The sequence below is a fragment of the Momordica charantia genome (genome assembly GCF_013281855.1).
Source record: "Momordica charantia cultivar OHB3-1 chromosome 3 unlocalized genomic scaffold, Mcharantia_2.0 BLBB01000003.1, whole genome shotgun sequence".
Classification (NCBI taxonomy): domain Eukaryota; kingdom Viridiplantae; phylum Streptophyta; class Magnoliopsida; order Cucurbitales; family Cucurbitaceae; genus Momordica; species Momordica charantia.
In genome coordinates, this window is record NW_028275161.1 from 18,697,276 (window position 1) to 18,715,002 (window position 17,727).

The 17,727-nt window shown below is 34.7% G+C and overlaps 2 protein-coding genes and 1 non-coding gene across 6 annotated transcripts; all 3 read right to left on the minus strand.

The window, feature by feature from the left end:
* Positions 1–55: 55 nt before the first annotated feature.
* Positions 56–135, minus strand: TRNAL-UAG (transfer RNA leucine (anticodon UAG)). The gene has a single exon. It is a non-coding gene; the product is annotated as a tRNA-Leu (tRNA).
* Positions 136–373: 238 nt separating this feature from the next.
* Positions 374–8,615, minus strand: TPR9 (Tetratricopeptide repeat (TPR)-like superfamily protein). Of its 2 annotated transcripts, XM_022284230.2 has the most exons (15): positions 8,359–8,613; positions 8,070–8,207; positions 7,517–7,603; positions 6,795–6,866; positions 6,457–6,655; positions 5,238–5,353; positions 3,777–4,169; positions 3,545–3,679; positions 3,040–3,174; positions 2,765–2,920; positions 2,354–2,593; positions 1,860–1,969; positions 1,535–1,649; positions 1,244–1,324; positions 374–779 (listed from the first exon to the last, which is right to left on the minus strand). In XM_022284230.2, exons 1-15 carry the CDS (start codon positions 8,485–8,487, stop codon positions 594–596), a joined length of 2,292 nt encoding a protein of 763 aa, XP_022139922.1. In that variant the 5' UTR covers positions 8,488–8,613; the 3' UTR covers positions 374–593. The 2 variants fall into 2 exon arrangements, with proteins under 2 accessions (XP_022139922.1, XP_087977725.1); XM_088121599.1 differs by lacking the exon at positions 1,535–1,649 and having other exon boundaries at positions 639–779; positions 8,359–8,615.
* A 1,090-nt stretch (positions 8,616–9,705) lies between these two features.
* Positions 9,706–16,100, minus strand: LOC111010719 (protein TOM THREE HOMOLOG 1). 3 transcript variants are annotated; one of them, XM_022284232.2, is made up of 14 exons: positions 15,901–16,095; positions 15,534–15,676; positions 14,825–14,872; positions 13,590–13,623; positions 13,352–13,438; positions 13,215–13,266; positions 12,556–12,733; positions 12,340–12,435; positions 12,051–12,114; positions 11,657–11,721; positions 11,381–11,455; positions 11,178–11,259; positions 10,583–10,740; positions 9,706–10,152 (listed from the first exon to the last, which is right to left on the minus strand). In XM_022284232.2, the coding sequence occupies exons 2-14, from the start codon at positions 15,639–15,641 to the stop codon at positions 10,129–10,131; spliced, it is 1,071 nt and encodes a 356-aa protein (XP_022139924.1). In that variant the 5' UTR covers positions 15,642–15,676; positions 15,901–16,095; the 3' UTR covers positions 9,706–10,128. The 3 variants fall into 3 exon arrangements, 2 of the variants coding, with proteins under 2 accessions (XP_022139924.1, XP_022139923.1); XR_015789705.1 differs by having other exon boundaries at positions 10,583–10,753; positions 15,534–16,100; XM_022284231.2 differs by having other exon boundaries at positions 15,534–16,094.
* Between the last annotated feature and the right edge of the window lie 1,627 nt (positions 16,101–17,727).

The window sequence follows — 17,727 nt, forward strand, 5'->3', positions numbered from 1 at the left end:
CATTTCGCATTTGCATTCAAAATTATAGTGTAAAAGTGAATTAAACAGTAAAAATTGACAGCTGTCGGATTTGAACCCACGCCCTTTCGGACCAGAGCCTAAATCTGGCGCCTTAGACCACTCGGCCAAACTGTCAGATTGTGATCATCCTTCTACACTTTATAAAAATATCGATGTCACCAACTAATTTATAAATTTTATTTAAATTAATAAATAAGTATTTTATCCTTTTTAAATCAGTTTAAAATTCTTGTTATTAATATTATGTCTATATTTATGATGGTGAAAATTTAATACCATGGGTATTCGTTATAAAACAAATTATATAAAGTAGACAAACTTTTCAATTTTCAAAAAAATGAACATATTCAACTTATTAAATTAAGATCTAATATATTTTTAACCAGTGAATAAAATTCACCTATTTAGCCACCACAATATTTTTTCTTACTATCCTTACGGCTACCATTTCAATGGAAGACAGAAACATGAAAACAATTCTATAAAAGGTTTTACGACTTGTAACAATCAAGAACTGGAAGCCATCGCAATGACCAAAGATCTGTGCTGACAAATTTCTGAGTTTCTTCCTCCTAGATGTTCAAAAATGGAAACATTCTCTTGGCATGAGATCCATAATAGCACCTGAAAATTCCATTCAATCGGTTAATGCAGTCCCCAGCAGTAGTGTGGTCTCCCAGAGATAACTGGATGGAAGAAAGCTTCAAGAGCTCGTTGCCAATGGCGATGTGGCTTTCGCCGTACAACTTTTCCAGTATCTGCAAAAGCGAGCAAAGGAGGATTAGATTTCATTTACTCCGAATAGAACCAAGGTGGTGAGTTGAGATGAAAAAATGTGGGCAGCAAAATGTGTTGCCTGAAACTTAAAAAGAGAAGGAAAAAGAAACATTCAATAGCAGAAAGTTCGACATGTGATTCAAACTAGATGATATTTTTCCAAAAGAACCCGATTGAGCAGAGGTTTGTATTGATGAGGTTTTGTTCTGTCACAGATGCGGATTCGGTTTCTATTCAGTTCCAAAGATTACCCTGATGTAGCACAACATTTAAATTAACTAAATCTAGAAGTCTTTTATAATGAACTTCTAAAATTATAAATGGTATACAGGGCATCTCTAGGCATGATTATCACAAAAGAAAAAATGGAGCATATTAAAACAAGTTTACTTTGTAGCAATTAGCTTCCAACAAGTAATTACATAACTCCAAAAAGAAAGCATACCCGAATCGATGCTTTACAATGGTCGGCTGCAAGCTCTAGTTTTCCAATCAAACAGAAAGCCTGCGACAGATGGTCTTCTGCCTACAAGGATTAATCACAGACGATTAAATATAGCACTAATAGTCGCCCATGGTTATGGGCCTAGCATTGCTCAGCTAGGATTGCAGCTGCATTGTCCACTCTACAATCACTTCGACATGAATATCTCTAACATTCGAGCGTCTCTAACATTCTAGCATGAAAAAAGAACCAATAGCACATAGTGTTCGATATGGAAAGAGAATAACTCACTTCTGCTATGCGCCTATTATATGCATGCAGTGTAGATTTCAGTGAGAACAGAGCTCTTAAAGCATCTGAGAGTGTAGTTTCTGACACCCTATTTAAATTTATTTCCTGCTGTAACCTGTGTAAAATCAGTTAGCCAGATATTCAAACCCATGGAAAACTTATGTACTTATAGCTTTTAAGATCTAGAACATGTTTTGTATTGAACATAATTCGAAACAACACGGCTCCAGTCGAGAGAAGCAAGAATTCTCTTGTAATAAGCAATTATAGAATACAAATATGACTAACACTAATGAACTTGGACAACATTGCATCAGGGCGTTACCTTGTAAAGTAAATCCAGGCCTCATCCACTGTTGACTGGGACGATTTTATATCGCGATAAAATCCACATTTCAAACAATGGCTATGACCAATATGAAGGAAGCTGCCACTCTATAGAGATGCAATAGCATTAGTCACTTGCCCAAACCATTGTTAAACTTAGTAAAAACATGAAGTTAAACCTATCTCAAACCATTGTGGAATATATTGCTAGAAAGAATAATTGAGTGTTCAAGGATAGGACTAAGGATTTGGGAAGAGGTGCTTTATCCATTTTTAGTTGTTCTCTTGGAGTTTCTTTAGAACAATGAATTTGGTGGTCATTCTTCTTCAAATAGTATTAGTAATTGGGATCGTTTCTTCTATAATGGGGTAGGGCGAGTGACTTGTTCTGGTGAGAGAGTTGATTTTTTCTTGATTTTGTTGAGTCAAAACATTGTAACTTTTCAAATATTTAGAAGTTTCGGTTTAAAGCATAAAAGAAATTTAGGATACCTGAATGAAAGGCTCCAGCCTACTTAGCTTGTCGACTGAATGGAAGTCCTGGATTTTCTTATTTTCACAATCGAAGACGGATCTATCCAGGACTACTCCGAGGCAATCAGCATTAATGCAACAAAACGCATTAAGGACAAGGTCAGATATGTTCACCAATGAGCAACCACTACACTGGCATTTAAAAGAGTACTCATCCTCTAGCAACTTAAGCCGGTCTTTACAGTCCAATTGACCAACCTGTAAAGGAGGTACATTTGGTTTTGAAGAGCATCATGCTTAGTAATGTCAATTGATCAGAAAATAAAGTAGCAATATTTATGTTTTTGAAAGAAAAGTAAAAAGAACGCAGCAGCAAATACCATGATTAAGAAAAGAAGACAGACTCAAGTTTCAAGAGTAGAGGCAAACCTGGGGACCATACGACAACTCTAGGGGACACCCGACTGACACGAACTCGGTTGTCCGTATAAAGAGAGTACGTGAGTTGAAATATGCATGGATGTTTGGTTTGCAGGAATGGTTAAACAAGCTTCCAGTGGTATAAATAGCTTGACCTACTCTGACCTATAAGAATATAAACCACAATAAGGAAGTGCCAAGTACAAAGGATTTACAATGTAAATCAATTGGAAGATTGGAACCATATAGAAATAGAGGTCAAATACGTAGTATTATGAGCTTACTTGTTCCATATTACAAGTAAAAGGAACCGTGCTAGATAATACTCCACGCTGATCTGGTGATCCGGGTGCATCAAAGGATTTAATACGGACAATAGATATAGAGTTTGTCCTAATTTGGGATATAAGTATGACAATCTGCAATGATAGAGCAAATGATCCATCTCACAATCATGTACCACATAAAGTACACTGATGGAACTATTGACAATTTTAACAAATTAATATAACTAGAAATATTTGTATTGGTTTATTAGATTTCAGCTTTCATCATGGAAAAAGAAAAGAAGAGAAATGAAAAAGAGAAGGCAAAACATGAGAATGTAAGTGTCTGAAAATATATAATATTTAAAGGCAAAAGAAAAAGGGCACAGTTGTGCAAGCATTTACATATTACAGAAGATAAAAGAGCAGACAACCTTTTCCCGAAAGAGAACATTTTTATTCTAGTAAATTGGGCGTTTTTCATTCTTTCAAGAACAGATGAAGGGAGCAAGAATCAACCAACCTGCGAGATAGAGTTCCCATTAATTGGAAGTTGAGAAGGGAAAAATTGCTGAAGACAACTTAACAATATTATGGAATATATGATACACTCCAGCTTGCTATCAGTAGGCATTTGTGAAAAATGGTGTGAAAGATTCTACAACAAAATGTCTGAATGAGCTTTCAGTAGATATCATATTTAAGGGCTAAGATATCAAACACGATTAATAGAGATATATAGTCATCAGAAGTACCAACATATCCACAACGCTAGAAGCATCTGCAAAGCCACCTTTTTGTGCTACATATTTGACCACTATTCGCCCAGCCAAAACAATCTCAGATGGCAATATAGCAGGCCAGTGCACACCATCACATTCATGTTTATGTTCAGGAACATCTTCAGTCCTAATGTCAGCAAAACCGTGTGAAGTTATTTCTTGAACATACTTCTGGAGGTCATCAGATAGATTTTTTAAAATATCTTGATTATCTGGAGGAGCTTGTAACATTTGCCCCCCTGCTTGTATTTGGCAATGTTGTGAGCAGTACAGAGGAATTGTGCATGATGGACAGGGTATTTTATCTGCTGGTAGTTCATTAAAGCAGTAATGGCAATGAGTTTCTCTATAATGCTTCAATATTACCTGCCAGTCAAAATCAAAGTAAATGTTATATGACCATTAAAGCAGGAAAATATGAATTTAGGTTGAGTATTTTATAATTTTAATACCTCTTTAGATTATAGTTGGTTTATATTTTAAATTTGTTAAGGAAAAATAGGTTATGTGATGAATTATATAACAGTCTTTAAAGTGAGAAAATATTATAGATTTCAACTGCAGTTTCGATGAAATCTAAGAGGCCTATACCAAAAAGTACAAAAGTGGTCGAAGTAAAAAGGCAGATGATGACAAGAACTGAACTTTCTAAAAAGACAAGGAACTGACCAGACTGTTATCCACCAGCTATGGAGGTTGCAAAGCCTTTAGAGTGCCCCTGAACAGAGAAGAGAACTCTGTCCTAGCTACCATGGAATTGGGTGGGAGAAAGTACACCACAGGGTTTGGGTTTAGAGTTGTTTATGTGAAATAAGGCCAATAGTCTCAAAAGAAGTGAACTACACCAGCATGATTGGCTCAGTTCAAAACCAGATTCTATCCCCATTACATGACCAGTTCGCTTGGCCACTTAATTAAGAAAACTAAATAACTGAGTACTTGGATTTGGTTTTCAATTTGGTAAAAAGTCTGACCAAATTGAATCAATGTGCACTCCTAGCTAGCATTATGACTAATCTATGTTAAGAAAAAAACAACAGAACTTCATAGAGAATTTTAAAAAGTCAACTTTAAGGTTAACAGAATGCCCTTAAATCTTCCTTCAACATTTGAGATTGAAGAACTGAGGCCTAATTGAGATTACTTAACATCCAACCCATCTCCCTTTTGCTATAAGTAGAAGAGTTTGCTTCTAATATTGAGAAACCATTCACAGAATAACTTCCTCGAGAAAATATAGTCTGGACACATTAAGATGTCCAATGGGCTGGGGGGAAAAACTCATATAAAGTTACAGTCATGTAAGTTTTAGACCTCATGGCAGTACAAGGTGAAAAATTGAGAGAACTTGTCAAACTCCAAAGAAAAGGAAGAAAACCCGAGACAGGCACAAAATTGCATTCCCCATAATTCAGAAGATAAGCATGTACTCACCGAGGCATAAGGTTCTTCAATATGGACCATGGAAGATGGAGGTATCTCAGTGGGTGAAACCATCCCTCTCCCCTTATTCGATGTGGTGACATGTAATTTTACTTGGATTGGCTCATCTGTTACACATAACAAGCTAGTTTTTAACCAGTAACTGAGTACCTATGGGCTATGTTCTACACACACATAGGAAGTAGGAACCAAAATGTTTTTGGGCACCTATCCATAAAAGACAGAATATCAAAACTAGGTTATTTTGTTTGAAGTCTCCAGATTATTTTATTTTTTAAAATAAGAAATATATATTACATTAAAGAAGACAAAATATATAAAAAGCTTCAAAGGATCTTTAGAAACACACTCCGATTGGAGGCAGGAAGGTAACTAGATCTCCAACGAAGCTACAAAAACAATCGAATCCCCATATTTTGTGGGCTCTCCACAAACATCCACACAGTTTTTTCTTTTGTTAGATTCGTAGTATCCTCCATCCCCGCTACTTCATGAGGAGACTTCACACCAAACTCTACCTCCAAGGAAAAAGTGTTTTCATTTATTAGGCCTTCCACCAGAAGGCTCAATCCCAAGACCTTGGAAAACTTCTCCTCAAGCATCCCAAGCCCTTACCACCATAACTGCCCCTAGAGGACCTCTACAGAGACATATTAAAAAGGCTTATTCCCCCCAATTAGGAAAGATTAGCTTGACATCAATGCATCCAAAAAATGACCACCAAAAATTTGTCTGGAAAAAGAGTATTTCAGCGACAGGAGCTTGGCTCCTTCCGGAAAATCTATAAACAGAAGCACCAGTTCAGCTGAGGGTCCCCCTTTGAGCTTTATAGTGCTGAACGGGATTTGGAAGAGAATAAAGTTGAACATTCTCCCAACCAGCCCTTATATCAATAGAGGAAGAAGGTAAAAAAAATACTTCCAGTTTAGAAAACATGAGCAATTCTTCCATCTCCAAGTATTCAAATTTTCAGAAAAGGCAAGAACTCAGGTCAAAGAGCAAGCGGACCATTGGCATTTTTCGAAACTGAAACATAAGAAAATGCTTTTTTGTTCCTTCAATTCTTTACGCCCACCTCTAATTTTTAATAGTGTCATTGCACTTAAAAATCTAAGCTCAATAAATCAATGCAAAGAAAAATTCTAGAGTTTTTATTCAATAAAATTACCATAAAGAACTAAACATTAGATATAAGTATCATCTAGCATACCAAACTTATCCAATTTGTTCTTGCTATGTTCAATTACTATATTTGACCTCTTGTGCTGATCTTGAATGACCTTCAGCTCATCTTCTATCTGCTTCTTTCCATTGAATGACATCTCCACATTCTCAGCAATATGAAAGTCACGGACAGCATCATCAAAATTTCCCACAGTAGCATTTGCTTTACCTCTTCTGTACCATGCCTACAGAAAAGAAATAACAAAATGTGGCAATAATAAGACAAAGGGAAGAATTTAACAACAATTGAACTACACGGAATGCCTTCTATTCTTTGTCACTAATATTATCCAAGGAAAGTATATCAAACGAAATTAGAGTCACCTTTGCATAGGTTGATGAAATTTGAAGGGCTCTATTGCAATCTCGTACACACTCCAATTGCAGATCCATTTTCTACAGAGAGCATAAAGCAGATGGATTAGTGGCAATGGAGGAACCTAAATGTGTATCCAAAGCCAAAGGGATTTGAAAACGAAGCTTTAGATAACAATAGAGAAGATAACTCCATACACATACTAGAAAACTAAGGAAAGTAGAGTAACAAGATATCCATATCGACCGCATACCACATGAACTACTGGCCCAGAGATGAGAAAAATATAAGGCTTTAGAAAGTACAAAAAGACAAATAATTTGATATTTAAAGATTCGAATTTTTCTTATAGAATGATAATTAACAAAACCACTAAAAAAAATAAAGTTTGACGCCAAACCAAAGAAAATATCTCAACAATGATATCTTAGATGGCAGTTTGACATACACCCACAGTTGAGTTGAGACGAATACCCTTTACAGCTTACTAAAAGAGTATGGATTATCTAGCAAATTATGCATTTCATTCAATTTAAATTCCAACTAATTATGAGAAGTAATGCAAGTCTCTAAGAGGGGGCACGCACACACATGTGGATGTGTCGACCAATAAATGATGGGAAACAACAATTACCAAATTTACCAATTCATTATTCGAGAGAGGGAGAGAGAGTGGCATTATAAAGTTTTAGGCTGAATATAAATCTGCTGGATAAGGATTGAAACTCACATGCAAAACCGATGCTCGATTCACATATAAGGTTGCAACCAAATTCTTGTTCATGTCAACAGCATTCATAGGAGCAAGTTGCAGTGCCTGTGGATGTTATAAGAACAGGAGGGAAACATGAAGTCCCAGTCAAAAAGGTTGAAAACTAGTGATGTGTACTGGTGCAGTGAAAATCAATCCAGAAACAAAGAATGTGAATAACCCACTGCATATATATAGGCACTGGAAAAACCTGTTTTCCTTCCTTTGTTGTAAGTTAAAGTTGTAAATCAATCCTGAAATCAATCCACAATTCATCATCAACCTTGATTGAGGATGTTTCCTATAAATCCCCTGCTCGGGAAGATGTCTCATCCCCCTAGCCCCCTTTGTAATCTTTTTCTCGCACTCATGGTTTCAACATAAATTTGTAATATTTTGTATTCCCCCTTATTTACTAATGACATATTGGCGGTGTCTCTTATCAAGATAATATTCCTCCTTTGCCAAAAAACTGAAAGAAAAAAATATAATAACTCCATTACAGTTACAATATTAAGTGTAACTTGGGTACCCGGGAATAATGAACCAACGCATTAGCATAATCCCCTTTTAAAAAACATTGATTGCCCTGGCGCTTCAACTCCAGAGCAGCGTCCTTTTTCTTCCCACAGAGAGCCTTTTCAGGATCCATTGCCAAGTCTCCGATGACCTGAGACGTTAAGGGACAAAACCCAACATAAAAAATTGCCCATATTCCTCGCAAGTTAAGTTACTTGTAAGTATAACCCAGAAGCTAAATTTACCTACTTTTTGAGTGAGAAATGGAACAGAGATATGAGGCCATTTTCAACCGAGCTTACTTGGAAGAAGAGCTCCAACTTCTGAAACAGGCGTAGTAGGGAAGAACACGACGAAGGAAGATCTTCGGCGGTGCTTGAACCCACCGTCTGCTTCAAGTTTTCCGGCACCAATGATTTCAGCTGCTCCATAAAGTTGGGAAAGGAGTGCTAGCTCCAAAAGATTGAACGCCGTCTACCAAGTCTAAAACGACTCCCGATTGATCATTGGGAAACGTAATTTTCAAAAGTTGCGAGGAATCAGTTGGGTGTTCTTTTGGGTATGAATTTTTTATTTTGGTCATTTTAAATTTTCTATTTTTATAATAAAATGAAATTAAAAAAATGGTAACGCCCTTGCCTTTAAAAAAAATGGCTAACGCTAATAATTTTAAGGTAAAATTTTATACAATTTATTAGATTTTAAAAAATATATATTACTACTTTTAGAACAACTCTTAAAATATTCTCACTCTCAAACTTATTTGTTATGAAATTCACGTACATAGTGATTAATTAATCTTTTTAAAATTCAAAACATGTTGTTTCAAGAGATGACTTGGTCCACTTTAGTTGAAAAGATCCTTTCATGGCTTTATATATTGTTTTATATGTTTTTTAAATTTTTATTTTTTAAGAATCGGTATGTCAAAGTGAAAAACTGTACATTTAAACTACAATTATTGAATTCCACGAGTTGTATTAAATAAAATTAAAAAAATACATTGCTTTTTCCCAAAAATTTGCCTATCTTTCAATTATTTTTAAACTTCAACCACACCAGGGAAAAAAAATCAAGCTATTGAAAAGGTATAGGACACTGAATTACTATCTTTTACAATTGAGAATGAGATCGCCAACATGGATATAGCTGTTGAAAATGAGATTACATATAATGATTAGTCATAATTGAAAACACTAAACTTCAACTTCTAAAATCGAGGGAAAAAAAAAGCTACAGAAGGTGCATTGAGGGAACTCAAAGTGCTTCTACCTCTTGGCATCTAAACGAGTACTTTTGCCATCACAAATAAAGCTATCAACCATTGTAGGTATCAAATCTGATGTGTTGAAGCTGCATCGAGGAACCGACTACCAACAACTATGGTTCAAAACTTCTCCGGGACTACGACGTAATGTGACCCGATCTCGTTGTCGTGAAAATGGTTGGCTGGTGTTGTTGAAACATTACGAGAGTTCTTTGTATCAAATGTTGATTCAGTTAGTGCTTTTTGCTGTACTGGAAATCTGCTACTCTGCTAAGTTCTTGACCTGATTCGAGTCGAGGGAGGTCGAGAAAATGGCGAAGATTTACAAACCCTTCTCAGAAAAACTGGCATGGAGAATAAAGAAACAGGGCAATGCTCGATCGAAAGGCGAAGAAAAATCTGTTGTTGATCAAGACTCATACTGTTGAAGTTACCACAAATATCTCTCTGTTTATTTTTTCTACAAAGTGTGACAAGAATACATAAAAAGAATGCTGCCATGGATCTCCAAGTAGCAAATGTACATCTCGACGAGAATGAAACGGCAAAATCAGTGGTTAGCTCGGGATATTCAGATATTCTATTAACATTTGATCAAGGCAATATGCAAGATAAGTATATATACACGTTTACAGCATCATATAACAGCACCTTACGGATTTTTTCGATACTGATCACAAGCACATTTCACAACGGTTGCAATCATATCTACATAACAATCAAATATCATTTCTCGGGGTCAGTCGATCGGCGATTCTGGCACGCTTTCGAAATGGCAGACAGTAAACTTGCATCTCGAAAGCATTCATATGGGGCTAGCCCTCGATACCTACAATTGAAAGGCAATGACAAACAACTTCCATGACCGCTTTCAAGCACACATCCAAAATAATGAATGTAGAGATGAAAGAGTAATTAATAACTCATTTGATAACCATTTCACATCTAGTTTTGTGTTTTCTGTTTTTTAAAATTAAGCTTATATACCATACTTTCGCCTGTGTATTTCTTTGTTTTGTCATCTACTCTTTAAAAAGTTTTTTTCAAAAGTAAAATTTGGAAAATAAAAATAAAAATAAAAGTAACTTTTAAAAACTTGTTTTTGTCTTTAAAATTTGACTAAGAATTCAAATATGTTTTCAAGAAAGGTAAAAGACATCCAAAGAAATTAAGAGGAAGCAACCATAATTATCAAAAATACAAAACACAAAAACAAAAATCATGATAAACAGGACCCAAATAATTCTACAAGTACAAACCGGTGCATTTGTTGTCAAAGTCCATTGTTGAGGACGACGCACAGCTGCAGAACCGTCCCGACTGAAGGTTATTGTCGCTTGTTCTTGGGCACTAGCTGCTATCCATGGTGGTAATTCTCTCGTGATCCAAAGAACAAATGCTGAAGGTATTGATGATCCTGGCATAGTAGTCTGCTTCATATCAAAATTTTGAAGAAAAATTTGGAGTTCTAATTAATTGGCATAAGATCGGCACATATTGAAGAGTCGTCCCTTCCTATTTCCAAGTAAAAGTGAAATAATAACGCGCAGAGTAAGAAAATATAGAAGCTCCCTAGAAAAACTGTCCTCAAGAATTATAACATCGGCTTCTTGCTTATCAAAAACTTGTGTCTTTATGAAACTAAACAAACAATCTAATGATTAAACATCTTTCAACAGTGTTTAAGCTTGTTCCCGATCAAACTCGAGTCCAAACGAACTAAACAATTGTGGGACAAGAAGTTGACATTTTCCATACCAATACCCATACTAACTTTAAGAAAGCTTATATCATCTTTCAATGTGAGAACTTTCTTTTATCGAGTACTTGAAATGGAAAATTAGCATCATATACCTATAAAATAGTATGTAATCAGCAAAATAGAAGTATATGCAGATGCACCATAAATGTGATATTGTCGCCACTGATACAGTCCCTGCAATCATAATGATGAGTAAAATTCACTGTTCCACAAAACTATCAAGCACGTCGTTTTCTTTTGTCGTTTGTCTTTTTTCTTAAGAAAACTAGAGGACATAGTTAAATAGAGCGTATACCGGTATATTAGTTAAAAGAGCTACGAGTGCACTCGAAGTGAAGCATATGACAGAAATCGCAGCTAAACCTGCAACCTGGAACAAAACAGAATAATTTCCAAGTAATAAGATGAACGCAGCATTTAATGTCTTAAGAACATAACTAAAAGGTGCATGAAACCGCAATCCCGACACTATTGAAGAGTGAAGTATTATGAGTTTCTGTATTTCATTAGTCTAATAAAGTAGGAATTAAGAATTAAAAGAGGTAAAGGAAAAAAATAATTAGTCTGCTACCTTCAATATTTCAGATGATGCCCTCTCAGATCTAACCTTTCTCATTTTCAAGAACAATAGCAGTCCTGGACATCAAAGTTAACACAAAAGGGAAAATGTTTTTTAAGATCTAATAAAATATGTAAGAAATAGCTGTAATTATTTTTTCATGGCTCCTATATTCAAGTTGACCTGTATTTTTTGTTCTGCCTTTTTGTACTTTCACTATGAAAGCGATTCTTTTAGAGAGATAAAAAACTATCAGACAGCAGTATTATGGGAGGCGATCCTTGGTTCTGATGCAAGAATAAGGCAATAGCTGGAGGACAGAGTATTTTTCGATGAAACTGAGATCGAGAATTATGAGCGAAGATGCTAAGATAACCAAACTCCAGTACAAAGGATAGTTCCATACCGTAGCAAGCTAATGCGCATCCTAATAAGAGTATTGCTACAGCGAAAAAATCTACATATACTACCTGCAGATTAGTAAGATAATCAAGAAAGGAAATAGAAAGCTAATACTAAGCTGGAACGCCACATGGCATGTTTTTTTGGTCATATAGATATTAAGATAGTCGCCACATTTGATGCATTAACAAACTGAGAGAATTGTATCCGAGCCATACTTTAATATTGTGCATTATATTAGAAAAAAAAAAAAAGGTTTGTTGAATGCAAATCTATTTTAAGATTCTTCGTACCTGAACAACTACCAAAGAATCAATGGATTTATTTCCCATCCCAATCCAGAGTATCAGAGCAAATGCCAATGTTAAAACAAAGATAATCGCAATCACCTATAAATAATCAACCAATGATCAGATTGGTCATTTGAGAACTTCAATTTCTTTATAAGCAATCAGCATCCATTTAAACAAAATCTGAGTAGTTGCTAAAAAGAATACTGTATCGTATACCAGTATTACTAAATTTTGGCGGCTTCCGACGTGAGGCAGTCGTGCCGGAAGCCACCTCTTACTCCAATCTGTATTTGATGAACTTGGTTTACTAGATATCGTCTCCAACAAGCCCTCCTCGAAACTTCTCTCTTCGTCCTCATCGTCTTCATCATCTGGCTGGTGGCAGAGGTCAACCCTATATATGTTTTCCACATAATCATAAGCAACAGCTTTCAAACAAGACAATAATGAAATGGTATAGAAATCTAAGGCTGTGGTGAATATGGAATAAATCTAATAGGGCATAGAAGATCGATTTCCGCTTCAAAACAGTACATTCTTTGAGCCGAGTGGATGAAAAGGAATAGAATAACTTTTGAAGAAAAGAGTAGGAATATCATATAATTATGAGTTTCATTTTGACTTCTTGCCAAGTGGGGCACTTTTCTACAAGCTCAATGGCAGCTTGGTATTTAAGAACTGTCTTATCTTCCTCCTTTGTTCTTGAGCTTTTCTTATCATTGTGAAAATTTCTTTACATCAAGCTGCTGCAACTAAGATTAATGAGACTCAACGAAAAAGAGAGAATTGAAAAGAAGAAACTCTTCTACAAAGCATTAAAAATCAACTCATGCAAATATTAGAAGGCTAATGATAAAAAGGAAATTGCCACTTACCAAAATGACAAAAGAAGAAGAAACAAAGCCAAAAGCAGAATTTTGGGGAAGGCTGCAAACAAAAAAATCCATATATAAATACTTTTATTGAAGTCCCAACATCAAGAGATTCAGGATATTTGACACTGAGAGATTACCCATAAAAATGAAGCCACAAGAACCTGACCAACATGGCCATCCATTGCAAGCAGCAAAAAGAGCTAACACAAAATAAGCTAAATAACCTGCCATGAAAGAAACCAGTTTGAGGAACCATGTTTGAGTCAAATAAATAAATACAAAAACTAGTTCTCAAAGATAAAATGTAGAGGTAAATAAAGGAGGAAAAAAAAAGAGTGAGTTTTGAATAGGATCACGAAAATGACAACGTCTTACCCAAATTAGAAGAACCAATTAATATATGGAACACCTGCAGTTTGCAAGTAGCATGAGACAAAAATCATTATACGAACTGGTCCATTTATACATAAATATCAATTAAGCACATTGCTTTTTATATAATGTCAAAAAACACATCACAGATCACAACTAATCGGATCGTGACAATGGTTTGGAAAATGACTATTCTGTTGGCGAGCACATACAACACTTTTCATCTAATTTTTATAAAACTTATTGTTTTCCATCTGGTTAAGACAAGAGAAGCAGGAAGTTCAAGAGTCCTGCATCTCTCATCCCTGTCTCAGTATTCTACTTTATACAAATCTCTCTCTACCTCGGCCCCCTTCTAACTTGTTCCTACTCCCACATAATCCAATCTACCAAACTAACTAAATGAACAATACCATGAAGGAAAGGATTGAAAATACCCAATTAAGTACACTCAGCCCTACTTGCTTCAGTGTGCTTTATTCTCAAATAAATCAAATCCACTAGAGGTCTGTCCAAACTCCAACAAGCAATTCTTCTTGGTAACCAGGGTACTGGATTGCCAAGGAGGCTTTGCCCACTCCAAGGCCAATGGTTATTAACTTTCCGACCTAAGAATTTGAACCCATGACTGTTGAGAATATCTCCAGGCATCCAAAGCCATTAACAAAGGAACCTCTGAGGTGCCCACCAAGCAATTCTTAAATGCAGAAGGCAAAAGATTATCGAATGGCCTGAATTGATCCTATACATTACAATTTGATGGAAAAATATTGACATTTTTTAATTTAGGATGTCATTGTCAGTGCAATAATATGACATGATGAAATCTCTCTCCCAAGCAATAGAATTGAGTTCATATATGTTGAAATTCAATCAGAAACTATGGCAGCTCAATTGGATAAGAAAGACCCATGATCCCTGAACTGCCTGTAAAGTCAATTAATGCGGCTGAAACTAAGAGATAAAAGGGGGAGCATCGATAGAAATGATTTCATTTGTTTTTATAAGAAACTGCTTTTGTTGAGATAAAATGAAAGAATATACGGGACATACAAAAAACTAGTCCGGGGACCATCCGACAAAAAGGTACTCAAATCCAAAAAAATAACACCTAACTGATAATTACAAAACAAACCTTCATAACCAACACCTTTTGAAAGGTATTAAATCTAACCATCCCCCAACTAACCAAATTATTTCATATTTCATCTCATAAAGAAATATCATGCAAGACTTACTTTTTGACGAGTCCAACCATGTGAATTTCTTGATTGAATCCTTGCTAACTGGAACATAACGGAATAAGGAATAGCCATTATTTTTCTTACATAAAGAATGATTCGGATTGTAAACGGAAACGGAAAACGATAAACGTCACAGGAAATATTAGTACAGTGTCAATGAACTTGTGAGGCCACCAAGATTGAAATTCTCCAACAATGCTTAAAGCAATATTACTGTCATTGAATATGAAATAAGTGGTATATACAAGCAAAGTCACCTATTCACAGATGCAGTCAACTAACCAAATAACTACTAACTATTTGAATCGATTGAGAAAAGTAGTAATAAAATAAACCAGCAGGCTACTAAAAGTAACAGTGAGAAAGAGGGTAAAGTACAAATCTTAGTGATTGGAATTTCATTGACCAATTTGAAAGTTTGAAACCCCCTTCTTTTCATCAACTAAAGAAAATCAAACTATAAAAGAACTCAATAGTCACCCGATCATCAAAATGCCACTGATTATATAAATGTAATGAAAACCCCAATTCCCCAGTCTTCAAACAATCAGAAGATGCTAAATAACAATCCAAACCTCAAATTAAAACCGCAGGACAAGTACATTCACAACCCACATTCCACAGTTTCAAGAAATGGGAGAAAGAAAGGGGGGAAAATAAGCAAAATCTAAGTTTCCAAAGGCTATTCAGGAACAGAGAAAACCTGATAGAATGCAAGAACTGCAATAATGGCATCAACGAGAGCAAGACCCACATGTACAACTAACAATCCCCGTGGAAAACAAGAGTCTTCAGTTAGTTCAAAAGTCATTTCCTCTCTCTGTCTCTCTGTTCTTCTACCTTCTCCTATAAAAAGAGAGTGAGAGAGCGCGTGAAAGCAACGGTTTTGGAAAAAGCCTCAGGGTTGGGAAAGATCTGTCACTATACTACAACAATGTTCTAAGTTTCTAAAGTTTATGAAACAGACATTAATATGAAAAGAAAAGCAAGGATTGGGAAAGATGAGGAAATCGTTGGTCATTTTTGCTGGTGAAAAAATAAATAAAGAGTTGGGAAATTTTTGTACCCACTTGGATTTGGGGGAAGGAGATGAAAAATGTAAATTAGGAAACGATTTTATGGCCACGCAAAATCCCGGGTCTTGTCGGATATTCAAAGGGTTTTAGAAGAGATGAGATTTCTTCAGATCCCCCGTTTGAATTGACCTCTGTTTCAGGATGTCATCTAATTACATTCCTTCTCTTTTTTTTTTTTTTTTTGAACTTTTTGTTGAAATATTTTAACCCTTGTTCTAAGTTCTCCACTTGACCCACTTGCCTTTTTATAGTGACCATATGATAAAGGAATACAACGGTGTATATTTTTAGACCGACCACAAGACTAGTGTTGTACGACATCAATATTGTATAATATCGAAGTAGAGATTTGAACTTAACTTTAAAATATATGCCTGCAAGAGTTAAAAGTCAAGTTATTACAACTTTCAAAATAAAAAAAAATTATATTACAATCAAATTTGTTCTTTACTTGTATGCTTATTTATTCTAATTTTTATATTTCAAGATATTTTATATTAATATCGTTAAGAAGACTATTTTAATTTTGTTTGTTTACTTGTTTCAGTATATTTAACGAAACTCTACTTAGCTATACTTTTTATTAAATACAGTACAAAAACTTGACAGTGAAAATTAAAATGGGTTTGGATAGAAAATCGGAAAAACAAAATACAATGGAATATAAAGAGAAATTTTGGTATAACTATAAGATATTCTTATGACAACAAATATTTTTCTAAATGTTAAAATTGAAATACCCATTACAGGGTCAAAACAAAATGAAATATTTAATGCTGTCTCTGACAAGTTAGATTGCAATTTCTTTTTCTTTTTCTTTTATTCATTCGTAGTTTTCTGTTGAATTATTTTTAACTGTTATTGTCCACATGGACCAACTTGCATTTATTCAAATGGACCAACCAACCAAATAATGAAAATACTTGAAAAGAAAATGAACTCCACATTCTGTTGTTTTTTTAGTTTGGCTGGCAGGTAGGATCAGTGATCAACTAGTTGAATCATTCATTCTCACATTTGCTTTACAAAAAAAAAAATCATGTTTGAAATGTTAATGTGATGGTCTAGAATGTTAATATGAATTAAGAATTAAGATGTAATGGTCGTTTGGTAACGTTCTTGTTTCTTATTTTAATAATCATAAGCATTTTACAACTAATTATGTTTCTTGTTTTTCAAAATTTTGAATTTATAGGTGTTGAGACTATACCATTCTATTTTTCTTTGTTAAAAATGAATAAACATAAATAAAAAACAAAAACGACACCTAAGATTACGACTCGTCCTTTTTTTTTAACTTTGTCATGATCTAGGTAGTCTATACGTTCATAATTTATCAAAAAGGCTTAAAGTATCAATCCACAAATTTTTGTTTGAATGGTAGTGTCCTGAAAAAATTAATATATTAATATATGTTGAACGCTTTTTAAAAAATTTACAAAATATATTTTTGGTCCCTGAGGTTTGAGGTAGGTGTCTACTTAGGTATGTGAAGTATCAAAATAAACATTTTTGATCCTTGAGGTTTAAAGTAGGTGTCAACTTAGCCTCTGAAGTTTTAAAATAGACACTTTCAATCCCTAAAATTTGAGAAATAGTTCTAAAGGGTCCATGAATTGCAATTAAATTGTTTATTGTAGTTGTTGATATGACCAATTATATTCATTGACATATATTATTTAATTAATATAATTTGTCACATCAACAACTACAATAAACAATTTGGACCATTTAGAACTGAGAATGTTCATTTTAAAACTTCAGAGACCAAGTTGATATATATATCCTAGTCTAACAGTGGAACCTAAAAAAAAAAGATCA

Excerpts from the sequence above, each read along its gene's own strand:
- TPR9 (XM_022284230.2), bottom strand. The coding sequence starts at position 8,487 with ATGGAGCAGCTGAAATCATTGGTGCCGGAAAACTTGAAGCAGACGGTG. Across the intron at positions 7,604-8,069 it reads CGTTGGTTCATTATTCCCGG|GCACTGCAACTTGCTCCTAT; the intron begins GTACCCAAGTTA and ends TAACATCCACAG. Across the intron at positions 6,867-7,516 it reads ATCGAGCATCGGTTTTGCAT|AAAATGGATCTGCAATTGGA; the intron begins GTGAGTTTCAAT and ends TGCTCTCTGTAG.
- LOC111010719 (XM_022284232.2), bottom strand. The coding sequence starts at position 15,641 with ATGACTTTTGAACTAACTGAAGACTCTTGTTTTCCACGGGGATTGTTA. Across the intron at positions 12,734-13,214 it reads CTTCTTCTTTTGTCATTTTG|GGTTGACCTCTGCCACCAGC; the intron begins GTAAGTGGCAAT and ends AAACATATATAG. Across the intron at positions 11,260-11,380 it reads CTCTTTTAACTAATATACCG|GGACTGTATCAGTGGCGACA; the intron begins GTATACGCTCTA and ends TTATGATTGCAG.